The sequence below is a fragment of the Macaca thibetana genome, chromosome 14, assembly GCF_024542745.1.
Source record: "Macaca thibetana thibetana isolate TM-01 chromosome 14, ASM2454274v1, whole genome shotgun sequence".
NCBI lineage: Eukaryota > Metazoa > Chordata > Mammalia > Primates > Cercopithecidae > Macaca > Macaca thibetana.
Window position 1 is genome coordinate 107,240,591 of NC_065591.1, and position 24,077 is coordinate 107,264,667.

The 24,077-nt window shown below is 41.9% G+C and overlaps 1 protein-coding gene across 6 annotated transcripts in view; it reads right to left on the reverse strand.

Annotated features, from left to right (window-relative positions):
- The window catches only part of CADM1 (cell adhesion molecule 1), a 333,283-nt gene extending 309,406 nt beyond the window's left edge, over window positions 1-23,877 (reverse strand). For 4 of the 6 annotated variants that reach the window (XM_050758856.1, XM_050758854.1, XM_050758855.1 and 1 more), the window contains exon 1: window positions 23,616-23,789. In XM_050758856.1, the coding sequence (XP_050614813.1) occupies window positions 23,616-23,748 (133 nt within the window). In that variant the 5' untranslated portion in view covers window positions 23,749-23,789. Of the gene's footprint in view, window positions 1-23,615 lie in introns of all 6 variants that reach the window. The other 2 variants (XM_050758857.1, XM_050758852.1) reach the window with 1 other exon arrangement.
- Between the last annotated feature and the right edge of the window lie 200 nt (window positions 23,878-24,077).

Genomic DNA, 24,077 nt, shown 5'->3' on the forward strand with positions numbered 1-24,077 from the left:
AGATATCAAGGACATCTCAGAAGGGTCTCTGGGAAGAGTGACATTTAGTCTGCTGCTCAGACAAGGACAATCAACACCCAAGCGGCCTTGGGTCACTACCACGTGACGTTTCCAGCCTCAGCTGGGTGCTCCCTAGAATTTCTGAGCTCCTCAGGAGGGAGAATATTTCAAACCTTCCCAGTCTCTCGCCCTGCACAGCTCCATCTCACCATCAACAGGTTTAGCATGGGATCCTACGTTCCCAAGAAGGTTCTCCCTCCCTCTGGTCCTCAGCCTTGCGGGGTGCAATCTTATCTACACCCACCCTCCTTCTTAAAGCCTTGCCCATTATCTCCACCTCAGAAGAAAACGATGGTCTCTTCGTCCCACTCCTCTCAGCAAATGCCTCCTCCTGAGCCTCATCATGGCCCTTGACGGTCAGTGATCAACCCGCACTTCCCTATTTTTCATCTCCCTCTGTAATGTCTCTTATTTTATGATATATATAAACCTTCTCACACCTCCCTAATTCAAAAAAATACATACTTTAAAATTTATCTAAGTTCTACATCTCCTGATTTCCAGTCCCCTTCTCCCTCACCTTACTTTCACCAGTCAAGCCTCTTAAAACACGTGTCTACGGTCGTGCTTCCTATTCTGCACTTCCATTTGCTCCACACACTGCCATCTGGTTTCCACACTCACTGCCGCACTGAAATTGTAAGGCAGAGGTCCCCCATGAATACCTAAGTGCTATAGCCATGATGGTCTCCCTTATCTTATTTGACCTCCCTGTAGCATTTGACACTGGCTCACTCACCTTCTTAGATGCCAAAACAAAAGGCTTTCCTGGCTTTCCTCAAAGTCTCGGACAGCCCCTTCTTCACTCCTCTCACTAGTTGATCTTCTTCTGCATACCAGAACCTGACCATTAACCTAGATTCCTCCTCTTCCCACTCTCTCGATCAGTTACGAAATTCTACTTTCCTAAACATATCCTGAAACCAACTTCCTCCCAAGCTGCATAGCAAGTACCTGGGTTCTGGCCCTCAAAATTTCAGCTGGCCTTCCACAGCTGCTCCCTAACTGCTCTCCTAGCTGAGGTCTCTAATCCTCCAGATTCATTCTGTACCCTTCCCGCTCCCCTCATTGACATTCTCCATGGAATAAAGCCCAGACTTCTCATTATTACCAAGTTGGTCCTGTATGATTTGACAATTGTGTACCCTCTTCAGCTTCACATTTTGGTGCTGCTTCAAAGGCTATTCCCCTCAGTCATAGCAAACTATCTGCAGTTCCCAGAATCCCCCATGCTTTTGTCTTTCCACCCATTCTCTACCTGGAAAAACTCCTCTAATACCCTCTATCTGGCTATCTCTTACCTAGCTTTCAAGACTCAACTCAAGAGACCCCCAGAGGTCTTTCCTGACCCTAAGTCTCCATATTGAGTTAGAAATTCCTCTTCTATGCTTCCACAGCACTCTCAAACTATATTTATTATGCTTCTTGGCACATAGTATTGTTATTTTTACTGTGTCCTGAAAAAAAAAAACCTAAAATATAAGTTCCTTGAGGGAAGAGAGCCTATATAATTCATCTTTGTAAACCTAGTGCTTACCAGTGTCTAGCACATAGTAGGTGATACACACATACACACAAACACACACACACACAGACACACACACTTACCCGTGCACACAGACATGAATGCATTTTCTCAAAAGGATGAGGACAAAATTTAGTCACATTAATTTTAACTCTTAAACAGTATTTCCTGAAGCTTCTCTATATTCACTGTAGCCCAAAGCCTTCTTGAGTTGAGTCACAAGACGATTTCATTTGTCATTGGAAGTAGAGGTGGAAGACCTTATAACCATGTTTCTCTTATAAGATGGTTAATTCCGCTTGGAAAATATTTGCTGTGCACTAGACATCATGGAGTCCCCTAAAGAGTTAGTACCTTTAAGGAGCTGACAATCTCACAGAATCTGGAAGATATATGTCAAGAAAAAGGTTGTAGTGAAGTTGTGGCATATATGCATTTCTATGCGTTAATATTTTTTAAAATATAATAAAACAAATAGGACTACACATGAAAATTTTGTTTTCAAAGAAAATACTCATTCCTTGTATTAAGATTTGGAAGTTAATTCAAACGTCCTTCTGCCACCTCTCAGTTTTGTTAGTTATTAGGCTTCAAATCACTGTCATTGGGCAAGTAGTGAACACAGAATAATTATTTCATACTTTTCCCTCTCCTTCTCTATCATCTTTAAATCCACAATATCTCAATCCAACTGATGTCAGTAAATCCAGTCTGTCCCAACTTTTCTCTAAAACTCTTAAAACTATTTGAATGAGGTGTTGAGCAGCTGTCAGTTATGGATTTGAAAATAAAAAAGAGCCTGAAAATTGTACGTTCAGTATAAAAAGATTAGGTGAAGCAATTCAGAATGTTTAAGAACTTTAAATCAAGTTAAAAGCAGTTACTATGGCCAGACCTCATGAAGCTCTGCTTAAGAGTCGCATTAACCTGGCAGTCTTTTAAAACTATTTAAAATGAATAATTTTTTTTTCACATTTCACTCACTTTCAGCATCACACACACACAAAAATAACAATGTGAATTGGCATATGGCAGTAGAGTCACGTAACAGTAACCTTCAAGATTTAGCTTCCTAAGGACAAAGCTAGAACTATTAATCTATGCACTATCTAAGGCCAAAAGGGGTAATTCTTCAAATGAGGAAATGACTTTTAAGATATTCCAAAGGCTTTTAGACATGAAAAGCAAGAGGAGAGTCAAGAAAAATCCACAAGCCCACAATAGCTCAGTCCAATGTTCAATAAAAACCTACTAAATTTGGAGTGAATATCAACATAACTCAACCCTCTTCCAACCTCCTCTCACTAGTTAAAAATACCGATGAGCATGAGAATTTGGCTTTTTAAATGCTTTTTAGTCTAGAGCTATGCTGCCCTATATGGTAGCTGATAACCACACATGGCTACTTACCTATAAATTAATTTAATTAAACAAGGTTAAAAATTCAGCCCCTTAGTCACACTAGCCACATTTCAGATACTAAATAGTCACATGTGACAAGTGGTTACTATACTGACCAGCACAGATATGAACTATTTCCATCATCACAAAAGTTCTATTAGACAGCACTGGAGAGGCATAGCCAGAAAAAGGATGCCAGACTAGCCAGCCCAGGTTCCAGAGCTCTACTGATCAACTGAGCACTTTTTGGTCATCCTACCCATAGGAGATCAGTCATCTCCTAAAGGTAATATGCAAAATGTCCACAAGGATGTGTCCTTTACATAAAAGAGTTAAGAAAATGCAGACTACAACTCAGCATGTTTCCACATTAGGCCTGAGCTACACTGTCTCTACTCAACTGTAAATCAAAAGGCTCCCACATATCAATTTCATTCATGACCCCCTACTAACTAATATGTGCTAAGGAACCATGCACAGTCTTTCTGGATATCCTAGAGCATGCTGAAAACCAGGGGGCAAACATTAATCTACCTAAAGAATAGAAGTTGCCATTAAGCTGACCTAGATTCTTCCTGCCATCCAGAAAGTGCTCCCTGTGCTACACTAGGATTTGTTTTTGTTCTCTGGTGGTACTTGTTAAAAGCAGCACATGTCCAGAAAAACAGCTTCCATCTATCCTCCCTCCATGCTTAAGCCTGACAAAGCTGCCACTGGTCACGTGAAATATAAGGATAGTTGTGAGGTTTATTAATTTTCTCTGTATTCAACAACTTCAAGTATCTTAATTAAACATTTTAAGTAATATGGACAGGCTGAGCTGGTTCTCTCTGGTTCCCTATACCATGGTAAAGACACAATTTGGCATACTGGTATGCTACAGTGAGAAATGGACTCCAGTATAAAAACTTGGGCCAGGTGCGGTGGCTTATACCTGTCATCCCAGCACTTTGGGAGGCCGAGGCGGGCGGATCACGAGGTCAGGAGATCGAGACCATCCTGGCTAACACGGTGAAACCCCGTCTCTACTAAAAATACAAAAAATTAGCCGGGCATGGTGGTGGGTGCTTGTAGTCCCAGCTACTCAGGAGGCTGAGGCAGGAGAATGGCGTGGAACCTGGAAGCAGAGCTTGCAGTGAGCCAAGATTGCACCACTGCACTCCAGCCTCGGCAACAGAGCGAGACTCCGTCTCAAAAAAAAAAAAAACCAAACACCTGGAATCTGGTTCTGGTGTTGCCATATCCTAGCTTTGTGACTGGCTAAATCACTTTAAGTCGAATCCATTTGCTTGAATAACCTCCTCCTCAGAGTTCATTCACTTTCAAGACAATACTCTCACCTTCAATGACTCTTCTGCACCTTGGTTAACAAGCTTTCACCCCACACCAATCCTGCCCATCTTCCACCTGGTACTGACTCCCTCCTCCTTCCACAACTTTAACTTCCAGTCCTCCGACTAGTCCTTTTTGGGCATTCATCACAGGCTCTTAATCTCGTTACTAACACACCTTCCTTAAGATTCGACCTCTCTGCAGCACCCCTTAAGGATCTCTCATGCACTTTTGCCTGTCTTCAGCGCCTAATACAATGATTGGCACACACTGGGTCTTTCAATAAATGTGCATGACACAAGTAACGGAATAAAAGCATAATGTAAAACTTTTGCTATCATCTTGATATGGTTTGGCTGTGTCGCCACCCAAATTTCATCTTGAACTGTAGCTACCATAATTCCCATGTGTTGTGGGAGGGACCTGGTGGGAGACAATTGAATCATGGGGGCAGTTTCCCACATACTGTTTGCGTGTCAGTGAATAAGTCTCACAAAATCTGGTGGTTTACAAGGGGAAACCCCTTTCACTTGGCTCTCATTCTGTCTCTTCTCTGCTGCAATGTAAGATGTGCCTTTTGTCTTCTGCCATGATTGTGAGGCCTCCCCAGCCACATGGAATGGTGAGTCCATTAAACCTCTTTTTCTTTATATAAACTACCCAGTCTCAGGCATGTCTTTACCAGCAGTGTGAGAACGACTAAGACACATCTCTTTGCAGATGACTTTCAAATCTGTATCTGTAGCGCTACTTTCAACCTTTCTACTAAACTGTTATTTCAAACTGCTTTCTAAACATTTCTACCTGAATATTCCAGTGATACCTCAAGTTTAACACATCCAAATCCAAGTTCATTGCATTCCCTTACTAAACCCACACATAACATTTACATTTTTGTTCATTAGAGTAGCCATTCTCTTAGTCACTGAAGTCCAAAATCAAAGCACATCTTCATTTCTATTATTTGTTTTCCCTCAATCCCCATTCTCCAGTCAGCTATCAATGGAGGCTCCATTCTACCTCCTATTCTTCCTTCACTGCCCTAATTCAACTTTTTGTTGTCTTACTTGAACTATTATACCCCTAACCAATCTTTCCATTTCTAATGGAAGATCCTCTCAATTTCTAATCATTGTAGGACTCATTAACCTCTCAATTTCTCATCATTGCAGGATTCATATTCCTAAAGAACCAACCTGATGTTACTTCACTGTTCAAAAAATTTAAGATTCCCCAATGACCTCTTGAATTTATTTATTTATTTGTTTATGTATTTATTTTTTGAGACAGGGTCTCACTCTGTTGCCTAGGGTAGAGTGCAGTGGTGCAATCACAGCTCACTATAGCCCCCACCTCCCAGGTTCAAGCAGTCCTCCCACCTCAGCCTCCCAAGTAACTAGGACTATAGTTGTACACCACCAGGCATTTTTTTAAATTTCTTGTAGAGACGGCGTCTCACTATGTTGCCCAGGCTGGTCTCAAGCTCCTGGGCTCAAGCAATCCTCCCACCTAGGCCTCCCAAAGTGCTGGGATTATAGGCATGAGTCATAGTACCTGGCCTTGAATTTAATTTAAACCTGACATTCAAAGTTCTTCCACAATCTGGCCCCAAGCTATCCGTTGCTTATCTCATCTCTCACTAGCCATTTTAGTTTTCCTACCTGAAGCATTTATTCACATGGTTCTCCTCAACATGGAATGCCCTTCCTTCTCACCTCTTTCTCAATAGCAATCATTCCCATATTTTCAAGACTTTGTTTAAATGGAAAGCCTTCTAGGCATCCCAACCAGGCTAGCTCCCTCTTTTATATCCCTCTAATGGAAAGACAGAGGTGCCCGTGATCGGAAATCTCAGCTCCTGAACCAGTTCTCTGCTGTGGCCACAACCACACCTTCCAGAACCCCAATGAGAATACGAACAGAGGAAAGGTCAGGCAAATAGCTATTCTTTGATACTGCCTATGACTTTGGCCTTAGCCCTGATGTGCTCTCCCAGTAAACCAGGCTTCATTCACTCCAGCCTTGTTGTTTGGAACTTGAAAGACTCATTCTGTTAAGGCCAGTGATTTTTAAACCTTTTTTAAAAAAAGTAAAACACTTTTTTCAAAGAGAATCTTATGGCGGAGATCCACTATATAAACATGGAGTTTCTCTTGTTGAAATGGTAGAGTGCTTTGGGAACTAACGCCAGATAAATGTTATCAAATGAATTTAACTTCGATCAGTTATTCCATTATAAGTACATTAGATATTCATATTTTTAAAAAATTTATCCTTTTCTTGCTCCTTTAGTTCATGAAAAGTTCAGGTCAAAATCTTGAAGGTGATGACCTCATTTTTAAAAATCCCAAAACCTTGAAAAATATTCCATTAAAACGTAACTCTATGCACTCACCTTGTGAAACAAGGATAAAGAGATGTAATCACAGGTAAATTAATATGAAAATGGGAGATCATTTTTAGTTTTAAAAAGGTGAAAAAATTCTGCTACTACCTTAGTCTGAAATTCTAACTTTCTAGATCTGATTCATGCTGTTGCATGAATGGAATATAATGTTTGAGGAATAATAGTTCAAAAGGAAAAGAAAACTGAACAGTGGTTATTTAAAGAATCATCAACTTGTTTTCATGCAAATGACCAGAATAATGAAATAAGCAATCCTGCCGACAGGACCTACATGTAATTGTTTTTAAATAGGATGCTTGAAGCATTAGCCACCTAATTCTAGAAGAAATTGATTCATCTTTTCTTCTTCTTAGATAATACCAATCATACACTATACATTAAGACACTAACAAAAATGTGTATTTCAAAGATATAATTTTTCTTGAATATTGCCATCAAATCATTATTTACTTGACATTAGGTCATGCTGAAAAATATGTATCTGCTGAGAGATACGGTGGAAAGAAAGGTTAATGCCTCTAACTTAAAAGGTCTTTTAAAAGGCAATCCCTGAAAAAAAAAAAAAAAATCTACCAAGAAAGAGAATATGGCACTTGGCAGAAATCAAGGAAGACATAGCGTTCCTCTCAAAACTTCAACTAATTGCAAGAATCCATTCACAACGCCTAAGAAATGCAAGCTGTGTAATCTAAGACAATGTAGAGCTATACAGCTACAAGGGAAGCATCGATAAAATACTACAGTTCTCCATAATTCAAAGCCTTTAAAGTACCAAACACAGACTAGGCTGGATGCAAGCCTTAGGCAGGGAAAAGGGAAGTCTAAATGGATGGATGTGACTATGAAGGGAACACTTACGAACTAAGCCATACAACAAGAAGTTATGAGAGGCCCTCCTCCCCTTCCCAATACTGTCAGGAAGTTAGAGTTATTGAGTAGGCATCACTTATGACAGTGAGAAAAAGGGCTTGCCACCCCCTCCTCTCAAAAACTCCTTCACAAGGTCACAGATATATCAGTGTTACAAATGCATTTAAAAAATATTACAGCAATAAACTCTGGTTAGAGTGGTTCCACCTCTATATTCACAGGAAAGAACAAACTTCAGACTTCTCCTAAATTAAAAGGTAATGTTAGCAAACACATACTCTCTCTGCCTACACATGAAATCTCTCCCCTCTTCCACACAAGACCAAAAGGGAACCTACTTTCTGTTTAAAGCTAGATCAGTTGTAGGCAATTAACTTTATAAGCTTAACTTTGCCAGTCCTATTTCACACTGACTGTACAGTCACACAAATAGTGGAAGCATCACCACCAAACAGACTGCCTTACCCGTGTCATTTTTTTAAACACAGCAACAAGCCATTTCTCAGGTTTGATCTGATGACTGTGATCTCTTTTTTGATCCTGTAGCCACTGACTCCACATACATCTTTATTACTATAAAAGGAAAACTGTTACCCTGAGGTTTAAATTTCCCTATGTTCACCATGCCTCTTCTAAGAATATATATCTCTCAGTTTTAAGACAAGCCTCTCATGAAAGCTGAGGTGAAGAGGAACAGATGACCTCAGAGATAAGTTTCTTCGTTTGTTGCTTCAACTCTAAAGTGACGATATAGCCTCAGCAATGACTCAAAGTCCAGGTATCTCAGGACTGTGAAGTGATTAAATAAATAGAAAGAGATTCTCTTATCTGGGCTGCTAGACTAAATCTCTCTAATGATTGCCCAATAACCAAGTATGAACAAACACACTAGAAGTCATTCCTTCAGGATACAAAAGGGTCAGGCACGTTGATAGCTCTTCATTCATTATGAGAGAACAAACAACTTCAACTAAGAATTATAGCCCTAAAAAAGCTGATAATAAGACCACCACTAAATTAAATTCATAGACACTAAGGCCTTGGCGTATTCTGTATCCCAACAACCAGTATTTATAACAAATGAAAAGGATAGGATATATACATATTAGAAATCAAATTGTGTAAAAAATGTTAAATGTCATGAAATGGTTAGAGAAGTTGTAATAGAAGTTGAAAGGAAAACATACTCAAGCTGGGAAATTATGTAAGACCTAAGAACACTGGATTTCTGTCTTTACATATGCATGGGATTTAAATATGCCTACATGGAAGGTATGAGGATAGGACATTTCTTTCTGTGGAAACAAGCTGGACAAAATGTGTAGCAGGCACACAGAAGAGACTCAGGCCATTCAGAGAAGTTTGTTTGATAGGAAGGAAGAAGATAAGTTAGGAGTAGCCCTTAGGGAAGTACAGAAGAAGGGTTCAAAGAAAGGATACCTAACCAGCCTGACTAATCACGAAAGTTTCCTTGCAGAATGCAGTGCTTGAGGTGAATCTTGAGAGATACGTAGGAATTAGCCGTATAGATTAAGGTGCTTCAGGTAGGGGAGGTAGCATATAAAAAGCAGAGAGGCATGGGAGAGCGTGGTGCATCTAGGACACATTTACTCTGGTAGTCCTAAAGCAAGAACAATGGTGTGGAAAGCCGGCAAGAAATGAGCTTGAGAGGAAGATAGAGGCCAAGCATGAAGGACACTGCAGGACACTCTGAAAGAAGGTAAGCCTCACCTTTAAGGTGCCAAGAAAAACATTTAAAGTTGTGAGCAAGAAAGTGACATCTACGGTGTATTTTAGGAAGATTCCTCTAGAAGCAGTATTAAGGATGCATTACAAGGAATGAGGCTAGCAGTAAATTAAACAATTAAGAGGCTGTTACACCATTGTAAGTCTACTTCCCTCATCTGTAAAATGAAGACAGGCAGGACCTAGAGCTAATACAGGGGGAAATGACAGTAAAGGAGGGTATTCTCTATGAGGACTCCTAGGTTTATTTAACTCATTCGATGGATGGTGGTACCCTTCATCAGGATAGGAAACATGGAATAGAGGGAGATGTGGGAAGAACAGATTTTTGTTTTGTTTTGTTTTGTTTTTGAGACAGTCTTGCTCTGCCGCCCAGGCTGGAGTGCAGTGGTACAATCTCAGCTCACTGCAACCTCCACCTCCCAAGTTGAAGCGATTTGCCTGCCTCAGCAGGCAGTAGCTGGGACTACAGGCACCCACCACCACGGCTGGCTAATTTTTTTATTTTTCAATAGAGGCAGGGTTTTACCATATCGGCCAGGCTGGTCCCAAACTCCTGACCTTGTGACCCACCTGCCTCAGCCTCCCAAAGCACTGGGATTACAGGTGAGAGCCACCATGCCCGGCCAGAACAGATGTTAAGTTAAGTTTTAGACATCTTGAATTTTAGGAAAATACAGTTCAGTGTTTAAAACTATGAGTTCTGAACATAGATATAGTTCAGATCCTGGTTCTGATACTTACCATTTGTGTTTCTTGGACAAGGGACTTATTACTGTCCTCTCCTCTTCCTCTTCTGTAAAATGGGGCAACAGTAGTAACTATAGGGTGACAGTGAGGATTAAATGGGATCATGAATACAGACACTAAATATAATTGCTGTTTTGTCATCCATATTATTTGAGAAAACTGGAACATCTGGACTGAGATGTCCAAGAGCCACTTTTAGAACAGTCTGAAGTTTAAATGCAAAAGACATCTTGGCTGTGCACTTAAAAGTACATTATACTGCAATTTAAAAAGAAAAGTGGGAAGAATTGGGGTTTGAGACATTTATTTGCCAACTTATTGGATGACGAGAAGGGTTAAAAAAAGCTGATCAGAAGCAAGGCAAGTCATGGTTATTAAATTTCAGAGACACACATTATATTGTAAGAAAAGGGCAGTCCTTATTTTCTTGCAAGTAACTTGATGAATTAAAAGAAAAAAATGAATTTTTCCACTATCCAAGTAAAACTATGAACTTGGAAGGAAGAAATGGGAGAAAAGTGAAAATAGTAACTTGGAACCAAACCAAACTTGGAATAAAACTTGGGACCAACCCAAATGTCCATCAATGGTAGACTAGATTAAGAAAATGTGGCACATATATACCATGGAATACTATGCAGCCATTAAAAAAGATGAGATCATGTCCTTTGCAGGGACATGGATGAAGCTGGAAACCATCATTTGGAGCAAACTATCACAAAGACAGAAAACCAAACACCGCATGTTCTCACTCATAGGTGGGAACTGAACAATCAGAACACTTGGACACAGGGCGGGGAATGTCACACACCTGTTGTGGGGTGGGAGACAGGGGGAGGGATAGCATTAGGAGAAATACCTAATGTAAATGACAAGTTAATGGGTACAGCAAACCAACATGGCACATGTATACCTATGTAACAAACCTGCACGTTGTGCACATGTACCCTAGAACTTAAAGTAAATAAAAATAAATAAATAAAAACAAAAGGCTTCTAAAATAAAATACAGCCAAATGAGGAGGAAGGTCATTATAATACGAGAACCTAGGATTTGTCAAATAAGAAAACATACTATAGGCAGATATTAACACAGGCTGTGTGAAAGTTTAAAAGAATAGAACACTACTCATTATATTTTCAAAAGGAAAAATTGAAAGAATATACAAGAAATGTATGAAATTGGCAACTATAGGAAGTTGGGTGGGAATGGGACAAAAAACATAGGGAATGAAATGAGAACAGATAGTTTTGATTTTGAGCCACGTTAATGATTTATATGTTTAAATTATAAATCAACAATGATAGGGAAGAAATTAAAACAGAATATAAACAGAAATAAACGATCCTAACTATATATCTATTGATACACACACACACACACACACACACACACACAACTAATCTGTAAATTTGTGAACATGGTACTCATCTACCCTCAGTGGGATCTATTTTAAAGACAGAAAGAATGGCAAAAAATCCTGCACTTGCTTGCAGTGAGCCGAGATCGTGCCACTGCACTCCAGCCTGGGCAACAGAGCGAGACTCCGTCTCAAAAAAAAATTCTGCACTTTACTTGGTAGATTTGCTGTCTACAATGGTCTTGGTGGAGTAATTCCAAAACTATCTTGTACTAAAAAGATGTTGCTGTCACTGGGAAACAGAGTTTTCACCATGGGAGAAAGAAAACACAAATAAGGAATGGGAGATGGAGAGAAAGTACCCTGGGATGTTAGACTGGAATTGAATGTATTAGCATGACATTGTGATTTAAATGAATAAATATTTTTAAAATACACTCACACAGTTGCCCCTTGAACACAGGGCCCATATGCCATGCAGCTGAAAATTCACATATAACTATTTTTGAGACAAAGGATATTTTATACGCGCGCGCGCGCGCACACACACACGTTTGTTTGCTCACTGAAAAGTTAAGAAACAATGACAAGTCAGTAGCAATGAGCACAATTCTTAGATATCCGCTATCTAAATATCATTCTTTGACTAAAAGGAATCAGGACTCCTTGGAGAAATAACTGATTCCAGGTCTGGGGGCAGGGAAAATACAATATAAACACGGATATCTTCTTGTGACATGAAATACAAAAAAGCTTAAAAATTAATGAGAATATATTAAAAGGATACAGGAGCCACTCTGAAGGGGTTCCCACTGGCCAAATCACACCACACTGAACCCATTGCAATTTTCTAAATAAATAAATAAATAAAAACAGAGAGAGAGAAGAGTAGGGAAGGCAAGCTCCTCTTTATTCAGAAATGCCTCTACCCAAGTAGAGGAATTAGAGAATTAGAAAATCACAGTTTTGTAACCACTGACATATTTGATTCAGACAGGTTTATCAATGCTCCTCAATCCATTAAGTAAAGCGCCATTAGAGAACAAGATCTTCAGGCTTGAAACTAAAGAAGACAGAGGGCTCTTCACAATGCAGTTTGTTCACAAGATATGTATGCACAACGTTACTTATTAATTATAAAAGGACAAATATGGAGAACTCTATAAATTCACCTACATTCAGTAACTAAATGTATATCTTGAACCAAGGGATCAAACTAGTAATAGGGCAACCTGATATTATGTCCCTCTTGAGGCAGTGTTACAAGAAAGTTGGCAGTATCAGCTATGCAGGGTTCTTGCAAAAGATGTTTAATCTGAACTGAACCATGAGGAAATGATCAAACAATTTGTAGAACTGCAGAACATTCTACAAAACAGCAGGTGGATTCATCAAAATGTCAATGCCATAAAAGACACCCCTTAAAAACTCCTTAAAGAAAAAACAGGTGGCAAGCAGGGTAATGGTTCTAGATTAAAAGAGACTAGAGACCATATGCAGTGTGTGATCTCTGATAGATTCTGCAGCAGAGAGAACAAAGTAATTGGGGAAATTTGAACATGGACTAGATAATTTTAATGTAATAATGGTATTGCGTGTGCCCAGGAAAATGTCTTTATTCTTAGGAGCTACATGCTGAAGTATTCATCATGATGCAATCTGCTTTCATGTGGCTTAGGGAAGAAAAAAGATGAGTATGGGTGTATACATTATGTAGAAGAGAGAGAGAGAAAGCAAATGGGGAAAATGCTAACAGTTGATGGATTTAGGTAAAGTAAATACAAGTATTCATTGTACTCTTCTTTCAAGTTGCCTGTGGTTTTGAAATTTTTTGAAATAAAGGTTGAGGGAAAAATAGACTAGAACCTTCTGAAAGACAAAGATGAACCTAACACAGTGCCTGATATAAAAGCAGATACTCAATTTTAAAGTCATTTTTAAATGTTCATTTTTCTACCAAATGTCTTACGGGTTAGCTACAGAAACACCATTTCTTTATTAAACATAGTATATAAAATATAGAAAACTGCATAAAACAGTAATGTCCTTTCTGTGTTAGAAGACCCAGCAATTAGAGATTATAATCATTGTCAGTTTCTCCAAGATTACAAGATAATTCCATTCACTTATCAAAAAAACATTCAACTCCAGGTGGGATCTTGCTGTCACAGTACTCTTCAGTTTCACCTTAGAGATGACTGAGTACATCCTGAATTAATCCTTTTTACACAGTATTTTTTTCAGTATTCCCTAACATGTGTAAGATTTACACAAGTTATTATTAGCTGTAGCCAGAGATATAACACCCACCTCTAGGTATTGCTGTTTTAATAAAAGTGATTGATAAACAGAGACAGGTAAATAGGTAGAAAATACTTCCTACTTAAGAGTGTTCATATATATTATTTTATTTTATTTTTGCCATCTTGTAAAGTAAGCAGTTTGATTAAAGTACTTGGTTTTACTATCCTGTAACCTTAACTGGGTATTACCCTTGCAAACCTGGCCCAGAGATGGAGAGATTTGCTTCAGGAAAGGGAAATAAACAGCAACTAGCAATTATGTGATTACTAACAAAACTAAAGAAGACAGAGGGCTCTTCACAATGAAGTTTGCTCACAAGATATGTATGCACAAGGAAAAGTGAAATTCAGTGTTATTTAAGCTAATCTCTACTTGAACCTTTTAAAAGATAAAACCATTTGAGCAGTAATTTAGTACTAAATTAACTTGGTTTTTTTCTCCCTATCTTTGAAGTTTTCATTGTTTAAATAAGGGTTTCTGCAAGAAAAATGAAGCAATGCTCCTTTTTTATTCGAAAGAAGAAATCAATGGGATGCCTTGTAACATCCAGGAGGCTGGATTTATACAAGCATATTCAGCAAAGAGCCAAATAAATAAATACCACAGTTTGACATACAACCTATTCCCCAAAACCGTCCCAAAATACTTCAAGATAATCAACTTTTTAAATCACTGTATTATCATGCCGCCTAGCCTTTTTCTACTAGCAAGAACTGAACTCTGAAGGGAAGGGTGCCAGGCCAGGAAAAAAGGAAGGGAAGAACTCTGGCAGAAATTGTTTCCAGATAAAGGCTTTGAAAAGATCCTTACGATAACAAATTTAGCAGGTAGACTGAGAAAGAAAGGTTTCATTTTTTTGTTTCTTGAGCCAGTGATAATCCACCCTCTATGTTATCTACCAAAATGCAACCAAATTCCTAGACTTGCCCCAACGCTGGCCTGGCAGTGACTGATGACGGTAACTTCTTTGTTTAGTTAGGCAGCTCTGCTCCCAAAGACAAACGTGTTGAAAACGCTAGCTAGTAAAGGCCTGGGTTTTAAAGCACTTCCCTTCCATTTCTTTTTTTTTTTTTTTTTTTTTTTTTTGAGACGGAGTCTCACGCTGTTGCCCAGGCTGGAGTGCAGTGGCGCGATCTCGGCTCACTGCAAGCTCCGCCTCCTGGGTTCACGCCATTCTCCTGCCTCAGCCTCCTGAGTAGCTAGGACTACAGGCGCCCGCCACCGCGCCCGGCTAATTTTTTGTATTTTTAGTAGAGACGGGGTTTCACTGTGGTCTTGATCTCCTGACCTTGTGATCCGCCCGCCTCGGCCTCCCAAAGGGCTGGGATTACAGGCTTGAGCCACCGCGCCCGGCCCCCTTCCATTTCTTTGGGTAGATTTTTTAGGATTTATTTTATTGTATTGTATTTATTTATTTATTTCCGGTAACTAGGTAACTACACGCACCAGACACAAGCACCAAATACTCCTCTAAGGTGGTGGTATCTCTTGGATCATCTTCAGAGGAGCCAATCTCATTCACCCAAGTCAGCAGTTCCACATGAGGCCCTCTGACTGTGACCCTTAAAAAGTCTTCCTACTTCTAAAGGACTTCACTTTTTGTCTGAAAGTCTTACTTTGACAGTTTGTAATTTGTTTAGTCAATTACCCCATTTTCATGCCGTAGTAAATCCCCATATTCAAATACAAACTACCAAATGAAGACAATGTATTTTCAACAATCTAAAGTTTTAAATTTTCATGAAAAGCATGGCCATACTATCAACACATTTTGGCTTCGCCTCAAGAAACAGAATCATGTATAGACCTGTGAAGTCAAAAAAGAAACTTGTGGGTTGAGGTACATTTTAGGTAAGTATGTGTTAGTTAAAACGGAAGATGTAAAAGGAAAGTGTTTATTCTCAATGTAGGCAAAGAGAAATCAGCCATCCTACACCTACAAACCAAGATAGACAGTTAAGGGAAAAAAGATAAAGAGAGTATTTTATGCAAAGGTAACCAGCTGAATGCTGATAGGCAGAACCACTGTCTTCCTCAGTTTCACTGGAGAATCATCAGTCTTCCAGTCCCATCAGGATTAAGCTGAAAAGTAATAAGAAATGAGGGCAATTAGAGAGGGAGTGGGAGAGCAATTGAGGAAGAACAACCTAAAGACAAAGTGTGCAGTCTGAATCTGATGCAAGAAGTAAGAATGTGAGATTAGGTTTCTGAACGGGAAATGTTAGATCCTGTCCTGAAAAGAATTAGAACTGCAGTAGCTAGCAGAGGACTAGGGTAGGAGGAACTGACTAGGAGTCTCCTGTTAGCAAAACACAGTTTGGAGAGGGCACTGATGTTTCCAGAGAATGTCACTTAGAAACAATCAGCCCCATTTTATTTCAGTGCAAGCAGGAAAGCTAAGGAGGGGAAAAAAGACTCCAAATTTAGGGGCCTTGGAGACCAGGATGCCGATGGTGTCATTTGTAATAATGGAGACTTTGAGAAAAGGTGATACCTACTGCAAAAAGATAAAAGGTTCAAATTTTTTAAACGTTAACTTTTAGGTTAATCCCAGCCAAGTGGAGATATGGCACAGACAATGGGAGTCAGGGAACTGGAGAACCCTTTGTTTTCAGGCAGATTCTTCCCACCTCCTCTAGGGACAGCATAACTCAATTCCAACTAGACACAGCAGTCCAGTGCTGGACAGCCGACGAGGAATCAGAGCACCTACCTTTCCAAGGAAGTCTGCCAAGAGCCAGATACTTATTCTAGGCATTTTTAAAAGTCTATGTCACTGGAATATCAACTTCAAACACTGAGTAGCATTTAAATATATATCACAGCTCTTTCATTTCAAGCCTATTTAACATTTCTGAAATACCTAGATCAAAATGTTGGGTCAAATGTCTATATTCCAGTAAAACATCTACTAAAAGAAAAAATTTCTCCCACCTTATCTCCCTTAAGATAATCACCTCAGTCAAGACACCTGTCAGTCATAACAGGTTTTTCTCAGTGCTGGGCTTTTCTCAACCTTAACACCAAGTTTCTTTTGAGTAATAACAAAGGCCACACGTCATCTGAGCTGTGCATGTGTATAAATACCTACATCACCCTTTTTTCTAACCCTAGTTCAAGGCCAACTGCACCAAAGCTTTTGAGAATCAGCACTGGAAGGATCTTCAAAGAGAAACTGCCCATTAACCACAACAGCAGCTGCTGGCTAGAGCCTGCAATTTAAATCTCTGAAAAAGAAACTGTGGCTTCTGAAATTTAAACAAGGAGGTGCCACTTGTAATTACAAACATTCCAGTGGGTTCCTTCCTTCATTGATGGTTTCCAAGCTAAGGCTTTTTATTCGATTTTGGTGGCGCTCCCCAAACCGTGAATGTAGGCATTCCTTTGTGCTTTTCTTGTGCCCTGGTCAACTCAGAGGGGGCGGTGCAGGGGGCAGGTTTTCACCTGGCCAGGGCCATTCGGACCCCTCAAAATCATCTCATGCATAATTCCCTGTTTGTCTGGAAACAAAAAAACCAAATGTTAAATGCTTCAGATTTATAGTCCACATTTAATCAGATTTTTGAGAGTCTCAAAAAAAAAAAAACCTCACATTTCATGAACCTTGGAAAATGGAACAATTTTCAGAAAAACCAAAGACTTTTAGAAATTAACACTGAAGCATTCCAACATTTCTAGCTGAAATTAAAAATTCACATTTTAAATCAATGGAGCAAATATTTAGAAGGAAAGGTAGTAACGTTTTCTCTCCCCACCATCCTTCACCACCATCCCACAAAAATAAGGCCCACATACTTACAGCTTGATGTATGAGTTTCCCACACCAAAGAAGGCATTTTGTGATCACTTCAGTTACAGAATAGCAGGCTGAAATTAGCACTTAGCCAGTTCGCAATAGGAAGAGGCATTTTTATTTTAAGCAATATATCCACAAAATGCAAAGGTATTTATACCATGGAGGCCTTTAAAGATAAATATACAAATGGGGTATCTCACAGTCATCAAACTAACATGAGCCTTTCCTACAGAAGTCCTCACATGCAGCGTATTCATTACGGGAACAAATGGAAATGGCCAATCTCGCCAAGGGTGCTTTCCAGCGCATACCGCAGTTGAAGGACTAACTACAATTACTGCATATTTACACAACTGTATTTGCACAACAATAAAACTCATCTTATCTGATCCAAACAAAATCTTGCTCAAAATAAACCAAACCATACGAGAAGGTCTCCTCAGTGGAAGCAATAATCGTGCTGTAGCTTCTCTGGTCTCTGCCTTTGCTTTCACCAACTGCAACAAACCTTCATTCTCTCTTCCTCAGTAAGGTAAAGCAAAAATTCGGTGCATCCAGGTGAGAATACTATGCGTATGGTCAGATAATAATACTGGGACGAGGAATGGAAAAAGATTGGGCTGTATCTTAGAAATCATTCTAAAAGTAATTATGGAAGAAATGATGGGATATTCAGGATTTATTTAAAGTAATCTGAGGAAAGGAGGATGCACAGAGGGAACAGAGTGACCGGGGTGGATAATTATTGAAACTGGGTGATTTGCATGATGGTTAAATATGGTATTCTTTCCACTTTGTTTATATTTTAAATTTTCCATAATAAAATGGGAAAAAAGAAAAATCTGATCAATGTAAAAAAAAAAAAAGTCATCCTTCAAAAATAAAACATTTTTGTTCTTTAAAAAACAACAAAAAAAATTCTCAGCTTTTTCTTGGCTTCATGAAAAGAGGCAAGTGCCTGGTAAGAAAATCAAGCTATGTTCTTGTTCTTGACTTTAAAACATTTCCCTTTTTCCTTAGTTATACAGAACCAGTTCTACTGCTAATATTAATCCTTGAAAAGACAAATAAAAAACTGTAAAAATCTAATCTGAGCCTTCCGAAGCCTGGTTTTTGTGTATCAGACTTATTCCGATGACACAAATCCAGATTTCTCCCCTGCGAAGGTGCTTTGGATGACATTTCTGTTGCGGCTGCCAAATAAATTCTAGAGGTTTCGGGATCATTTGTCAACACCAAAGACAACATTACCAAGAACTGGTCCTTTCTTCCCAGAGGTCACTCCTCTGATCCATGGGTTTATTACCTAGAGCAACAATTAATCTTGCTGCCTTCAAAATACAAAATATTTTTAGCCAAGATAGTGTCTATTCATGATCCGTATCTCTGACCAGGCATCCTTGCCAGGAGGCGGAACAGAAGGTCCACTGCCTGGACATCAAGGGACCTGTCCCCATCCAGGATCCGTCGCTAACCTAGCCTCAGTTCAACTGCAGAGTAATGTTCTTCCCTCCCTGGCCTTCGGCTACTTTACTTCAAAATGGGATTTCACCAGATGATTTCTAATATCTTTCCCCTCCCCAAAATTCCATGATTATAAGAATCTCTAATTCCTCAAAAGGTAATATTTCTAAAAACAGCTTTAGTCCCAAAATGTTACATTTTCTATGAAATAATTTTTAATGTTAATATGAATATTGTATGTGGGCAAGTTTTTATATACTGTACATATATATGTATACATAAGTATGTATATGTATGTATTTGTATCAGTGCTTATACATACACACACACACACACACAGATACCATTAGGTGCTTATATGGGACTAATTGCTTCCAACTCAAAGCAGCAAATTTTTCAATTCTGCAACAGATGTCGCTGTGTGATTTCTTCTTTCTGTGCTGGATTTTCAGTTAAAAATGCCCAGCATAATGGTCAGAACTATTCTTCCCAAGAAAAATAGACAGCATTTGAATCCTTTGAATTCATTTTGAATTTTCTTCATCTGCTGGTAAATTTCCATTCAAATTATAGTATTGATTAGTTTGGCCCAATTTAAGAGATTCCCCACATTAAAATGCACCTTTTGCTAAAAACATACACACACACACGCACACACACACAATCATTTTTAAAATGTAAATTCTAAGTGACCAATTAGGCATTAAAACGTCATGTACAGAAACCCCAAGAGAATGAGACAGTTTATATTCATAGCAATCTTATCAATTTTTAAAGCCTAAAAAATAATTTAGCAATATAGGCCAAGGGATAATAAAAATTCACTTATGTATGAGACTAAAATGTACCAGATGTGCGAAAAAGTCACTAAAAACTCCAAAAGCACCATCAGTAAGAATACAATTTTTGGATGTTGGTTTTCACAGCATTTCTTTCCAAATAAATAGTAAGGCTAATGTTATAATTGCAAGACATCTTACCAATCTGACATTCACTATCAACCACTTCTTGACACATGTCATAGAAAAGTGACATCTCTTTCCCTTCAACCAATATATCCTCCAACGACATCAACCTCAACAGGTAGCTGGCATTGTCTTCTGTTGAAATTTAGAGCTGGGAGAAAGGATTTCACAATCTCTCTTTGAGACCCAGGAACCCGTTACCTTCTGGGATTTTAGAGAGTGTAGAGAGAGATGAGCAGGCAGTGAGCCGGGGACCAACTCCGATAAGAATATGAAGTCAGGAAGTGAGAGAGGAAACGAAAGTGTCCTGCCTGTTGGCGTCTTCCCTGTCCCACTCCCCTTTACCAGGAGGGCCATTGGGGAAAACTGGATAAAGCATGTACAACATCCATATGAATAAAGCTCTTTGTTCCAGAGAACTGCCTGCTCTTTTATTCCCCCCTTTTTCGTATTTGTTCATTTCAAAAGATTGCTCAATGGGTCTCTTGTTCCTCCAAAACGTCCCAGGCAAATAATGCAAGCTTGTCTCGTCACACAAGTCACTAAATGAAGCCTTGTGCGTCTCCAGTGACACACTGTAAATATAAAGTGGCATTAATGAGGGATATTTTATCAAATCTATCACAGACAAGTGCAAGTCCCTCCTGCGGCTATTCAATTTGATGCAGGGAAAGGCAACAATAACAGGGCGGCACTTTTGTAAAGTCTCTATCCCCGGTTTGCAAGCCTCAACAGGCCATAGCAAGCAAAACTCAGCCCCCCTCCTTCCCATCACCACCATAAAACCCCCACCCACCAGCCATCTTCTGTAATCCTGAAAATGATAAGAGGCGGGTGATCAGCTACTGGTTCACTCGGGAACAAAAACAACATCATGCATACACCTTAACGTAACAGGCGTGATTAACACTGTGGAGTGAGCTTAAGCAAACCCATTTTTGCTGCATTTCATTAACATCCATTTCATCCAAACATCACAGGAGAAATGAGAGGAGATTTTCTGCGGGGGATGGATGGCTTGTTACAGGAGAAAACAGAACCAGGACCCAGGCACGATGGTCCTAATTCGCTTTCCCAGCAAGGATGTAAATCAAACAAGCCTAATGAAGTTAGATGCACCAACAGGTTTCTTTAACCCTGGGAGTGGGAACTGGAGGCCTCTGAGAAAGCTTAAACTAACAGAACTGAGGAGGAAAAGTCCCTTAGTGCCCACCTGAAATTTACCCCTGGGGTATGGGACCCCGCAATGAGCCCAGACCTCCTCTCGAACTCACCACGAAATATATATGCATTAAGAGAAAAAAAATTAAGAAAGTCATCTCATCCCCTCACTACAAATCAAACCCAATTACTTTCTAATTTGAACACAATCTGATAACCAGCATACAAACAGGGATGTACACAAGAGCAAGAAGCTGCTTCCATGGTAACTGGCAACAGAATTTTCATGTAGCTTTGACATGCACGGTTGAGTTCCAGACCGCTCCTAAGTCAGCATATATCCCTCGCAGGGAAGGCAACTTCTCACCGCGAGATAGTTACAAATATAGTACCGTTGCTACTATCCGATGCCTTCAATGAGCAGTCTTGACAGGGGAGGCATAATCTAATCCTACTCCGTTGCCAAGCGTCATTGCACGACTCCCATTTTTAGTCAAAAGGCAATATCCCCGACCACAGTTTTCCCCCCACCCCCCCCTTTTTTTTTTTTTTTTTTTTTGTGCAGCCAATACAAGTCTATTGTTGCCTCTATTATGCGCCAGTTACCGAGCCTTTACTCACGCTCACGTTTAACTGACACTGGCGCTTTTTACAATGCAGCAGCACGAGGGATCTCTTTCAGGAACATTTTATTGAACCCATCCAGTCAGAGGCATCACCTGAAATGAAGTTGTAACCACACTGGCATCGGCTGAACCCAATTATCTCGTAACTCATAAATTAAGAATTCACAGAGGAAAAATACATAAACAACACCCGGAGACAGTGGCATGGAAGAAAAAATCGTCAGCGCTGGAATTGACGCTGCTGCCAAACGCCCCCCAATAGGTTCCCCAAGCCGAGCTCCTTTCCAAGCCTATTTGGGGGCAAGCAGCCAACCTGGCGTCCCCCAAATCTCAAGCTAGCACCCCCACACATCCCCCGTCTCCTACAGCGTGTCTCCTGCGGTGTTTACATAACTGTGTGTCCTCTAGCGTGTAAACAAAAGGCACAGCCCAAGCGGACAGGCGCCCCCGAAGCTGCACGGTGGCCCCAACGCTGTGCCCGTCCGGGCCTGGGGCTCCGCAGGTGGGGGCTGAGCTCTCGGCGTCCTCCGCCACTTGTTGCTCCCGGGTCCTGCAGCTCTGGAGCTGCAAGGAGGGGCTTTGCAGGCTCAGAGCCCTGCTGCATCCCCTCCTGCATCGCCGCTCGCCCCCGCGGCCCCGTACCACTTGGTCCTGGCGCCCGCCTGGAGCCTGCAGCAGGGGCTAGGGGACGCCGCGCGGCTGCCGAGCGCGGCGAGGTGGCGGGAAGGGAGGCTGGGTGCAGCACGGCCGGCCTCTCCGCTGGGGAAGAGCTCCGGCTCCCTTTTGTTAGCAAAAGCAAACACTGCCCTCTTCTTTCCCGACCGCGCCAACGCGCTCGGCACACGGGCAGCCACACATCGGGCTCCAGCCGAGTGCTCGGCGTCTTCAGGGAAGGCACCGGGCGTGCAGAGCCGCCCCTGGGCAAATTCCCAAGACTGCTCTTCACGCAGGGGGCGCGCGGAGGCCCGCAGGGTGCCCGCCTGGCCGCAGAGGCCGCGACGCCCCCTCCGCCACCCTCGGGCCGCGGAAAGAACGGGCAGCCGGGAAATCCCGTGTCCCCACTCGTGGCAGAGGACGCTGTGGGGCGGGCGGGCTGCGGGCTCCCGGCGCCTTCCCGCAGAGGCGGCGACAGCGGCCGCCCCCCCGCGGGGCCGGGCCGGGGAACTTTCCCCGCCTGGAGCCAGGCCAAAAAGACCCGCAGCGGAGCCGAGGGGGCGGAGGGCTGCGATCCGCCGGAGGGAAACACGAGAGGCGTGCAATTTGGGGACAGGGGAGAAAGGCAGAGCGCGTGGGGGGAAGGGGCAAGGGAGATCAGAGAAGTCTAGGGATGTCCTGGGGACCGGGGAGAAATCACGCCGCCGGCTGCTGGGAGTCAGCCACCGGGAGGTTTCGGGGATGGAGAACTAGGGGGGGCCCTCTGGAGAGGTGGGGGCGAATGGGCAGCCCTGGGAGGTGGGAGGACCTGCAAGTTACGGGGACAACGGCGAGTTTAGGAGGGTCCGGAAGGGTTGAGGTTGTCTGCGATTCATCCCCTTCCCCCATGCTTTACAGCCCCCGGGCCCCCCATTCTCACTCCACGCTGCACCCCGCGCAAAGCCGGGTAGAGAAGGTGTGGGTGCAGCCATCCCTGGGGACTCTCATTCACACTCAGCCGGGCAGGGTAGAAGGGGCTCACAGATTCCCCTCAGCCCCTTCCCTCTCAGCCCTGAGTTTCCTCTCTACACTCCCTCCGCTTCGGATTTAGGAAGTGGGGGGAGGTTGTCATGGAAACGTTTCCCCCCTCTGTGGCTACGGCTACTGGGGTGCCTTGGGAGATTCAGGGGCCAACCGGCCGGTGCCCACACCTACCTGTGGGGATCAGTGCCGCGGCGGAGAAGAGCAACAGCAGAAGCCGGAGCCGGAGCCCGGGAGGCGCCGCCGCCGCCGCCACCGCCGCTGCCGCCGCACACTGGGATCCGCTCGGCAGCACTGCACTCGCCATGTCGGGCACCTGCCTCAGACTGGCGGCGTTGGCTGCCTCCGGAGCCCGAGCGGACAGCTAATGATATGCTAATGACATGCGCTGGAGGCGGAGTCCGGGTATACCAATCACAGCACCGCAAGCCCAACCCGGCTCTCGGAGGGCCTCGCCCCCTCCCCCACCCCGCCCCCTGGCGCTGGCGTTCGGCGGCGCGCCCGCGCCACCTAGGGGCGGGGTCAAGGGGAGGGGCGTATGCAAATATGTTTATGTTAAAATTCGGTTTTGCTTTCCCCGGATCGAGGAAAAAGTGTTCTCCCGGGCGCCTGGCGTGCGAGGACTCGGGCTCCAGG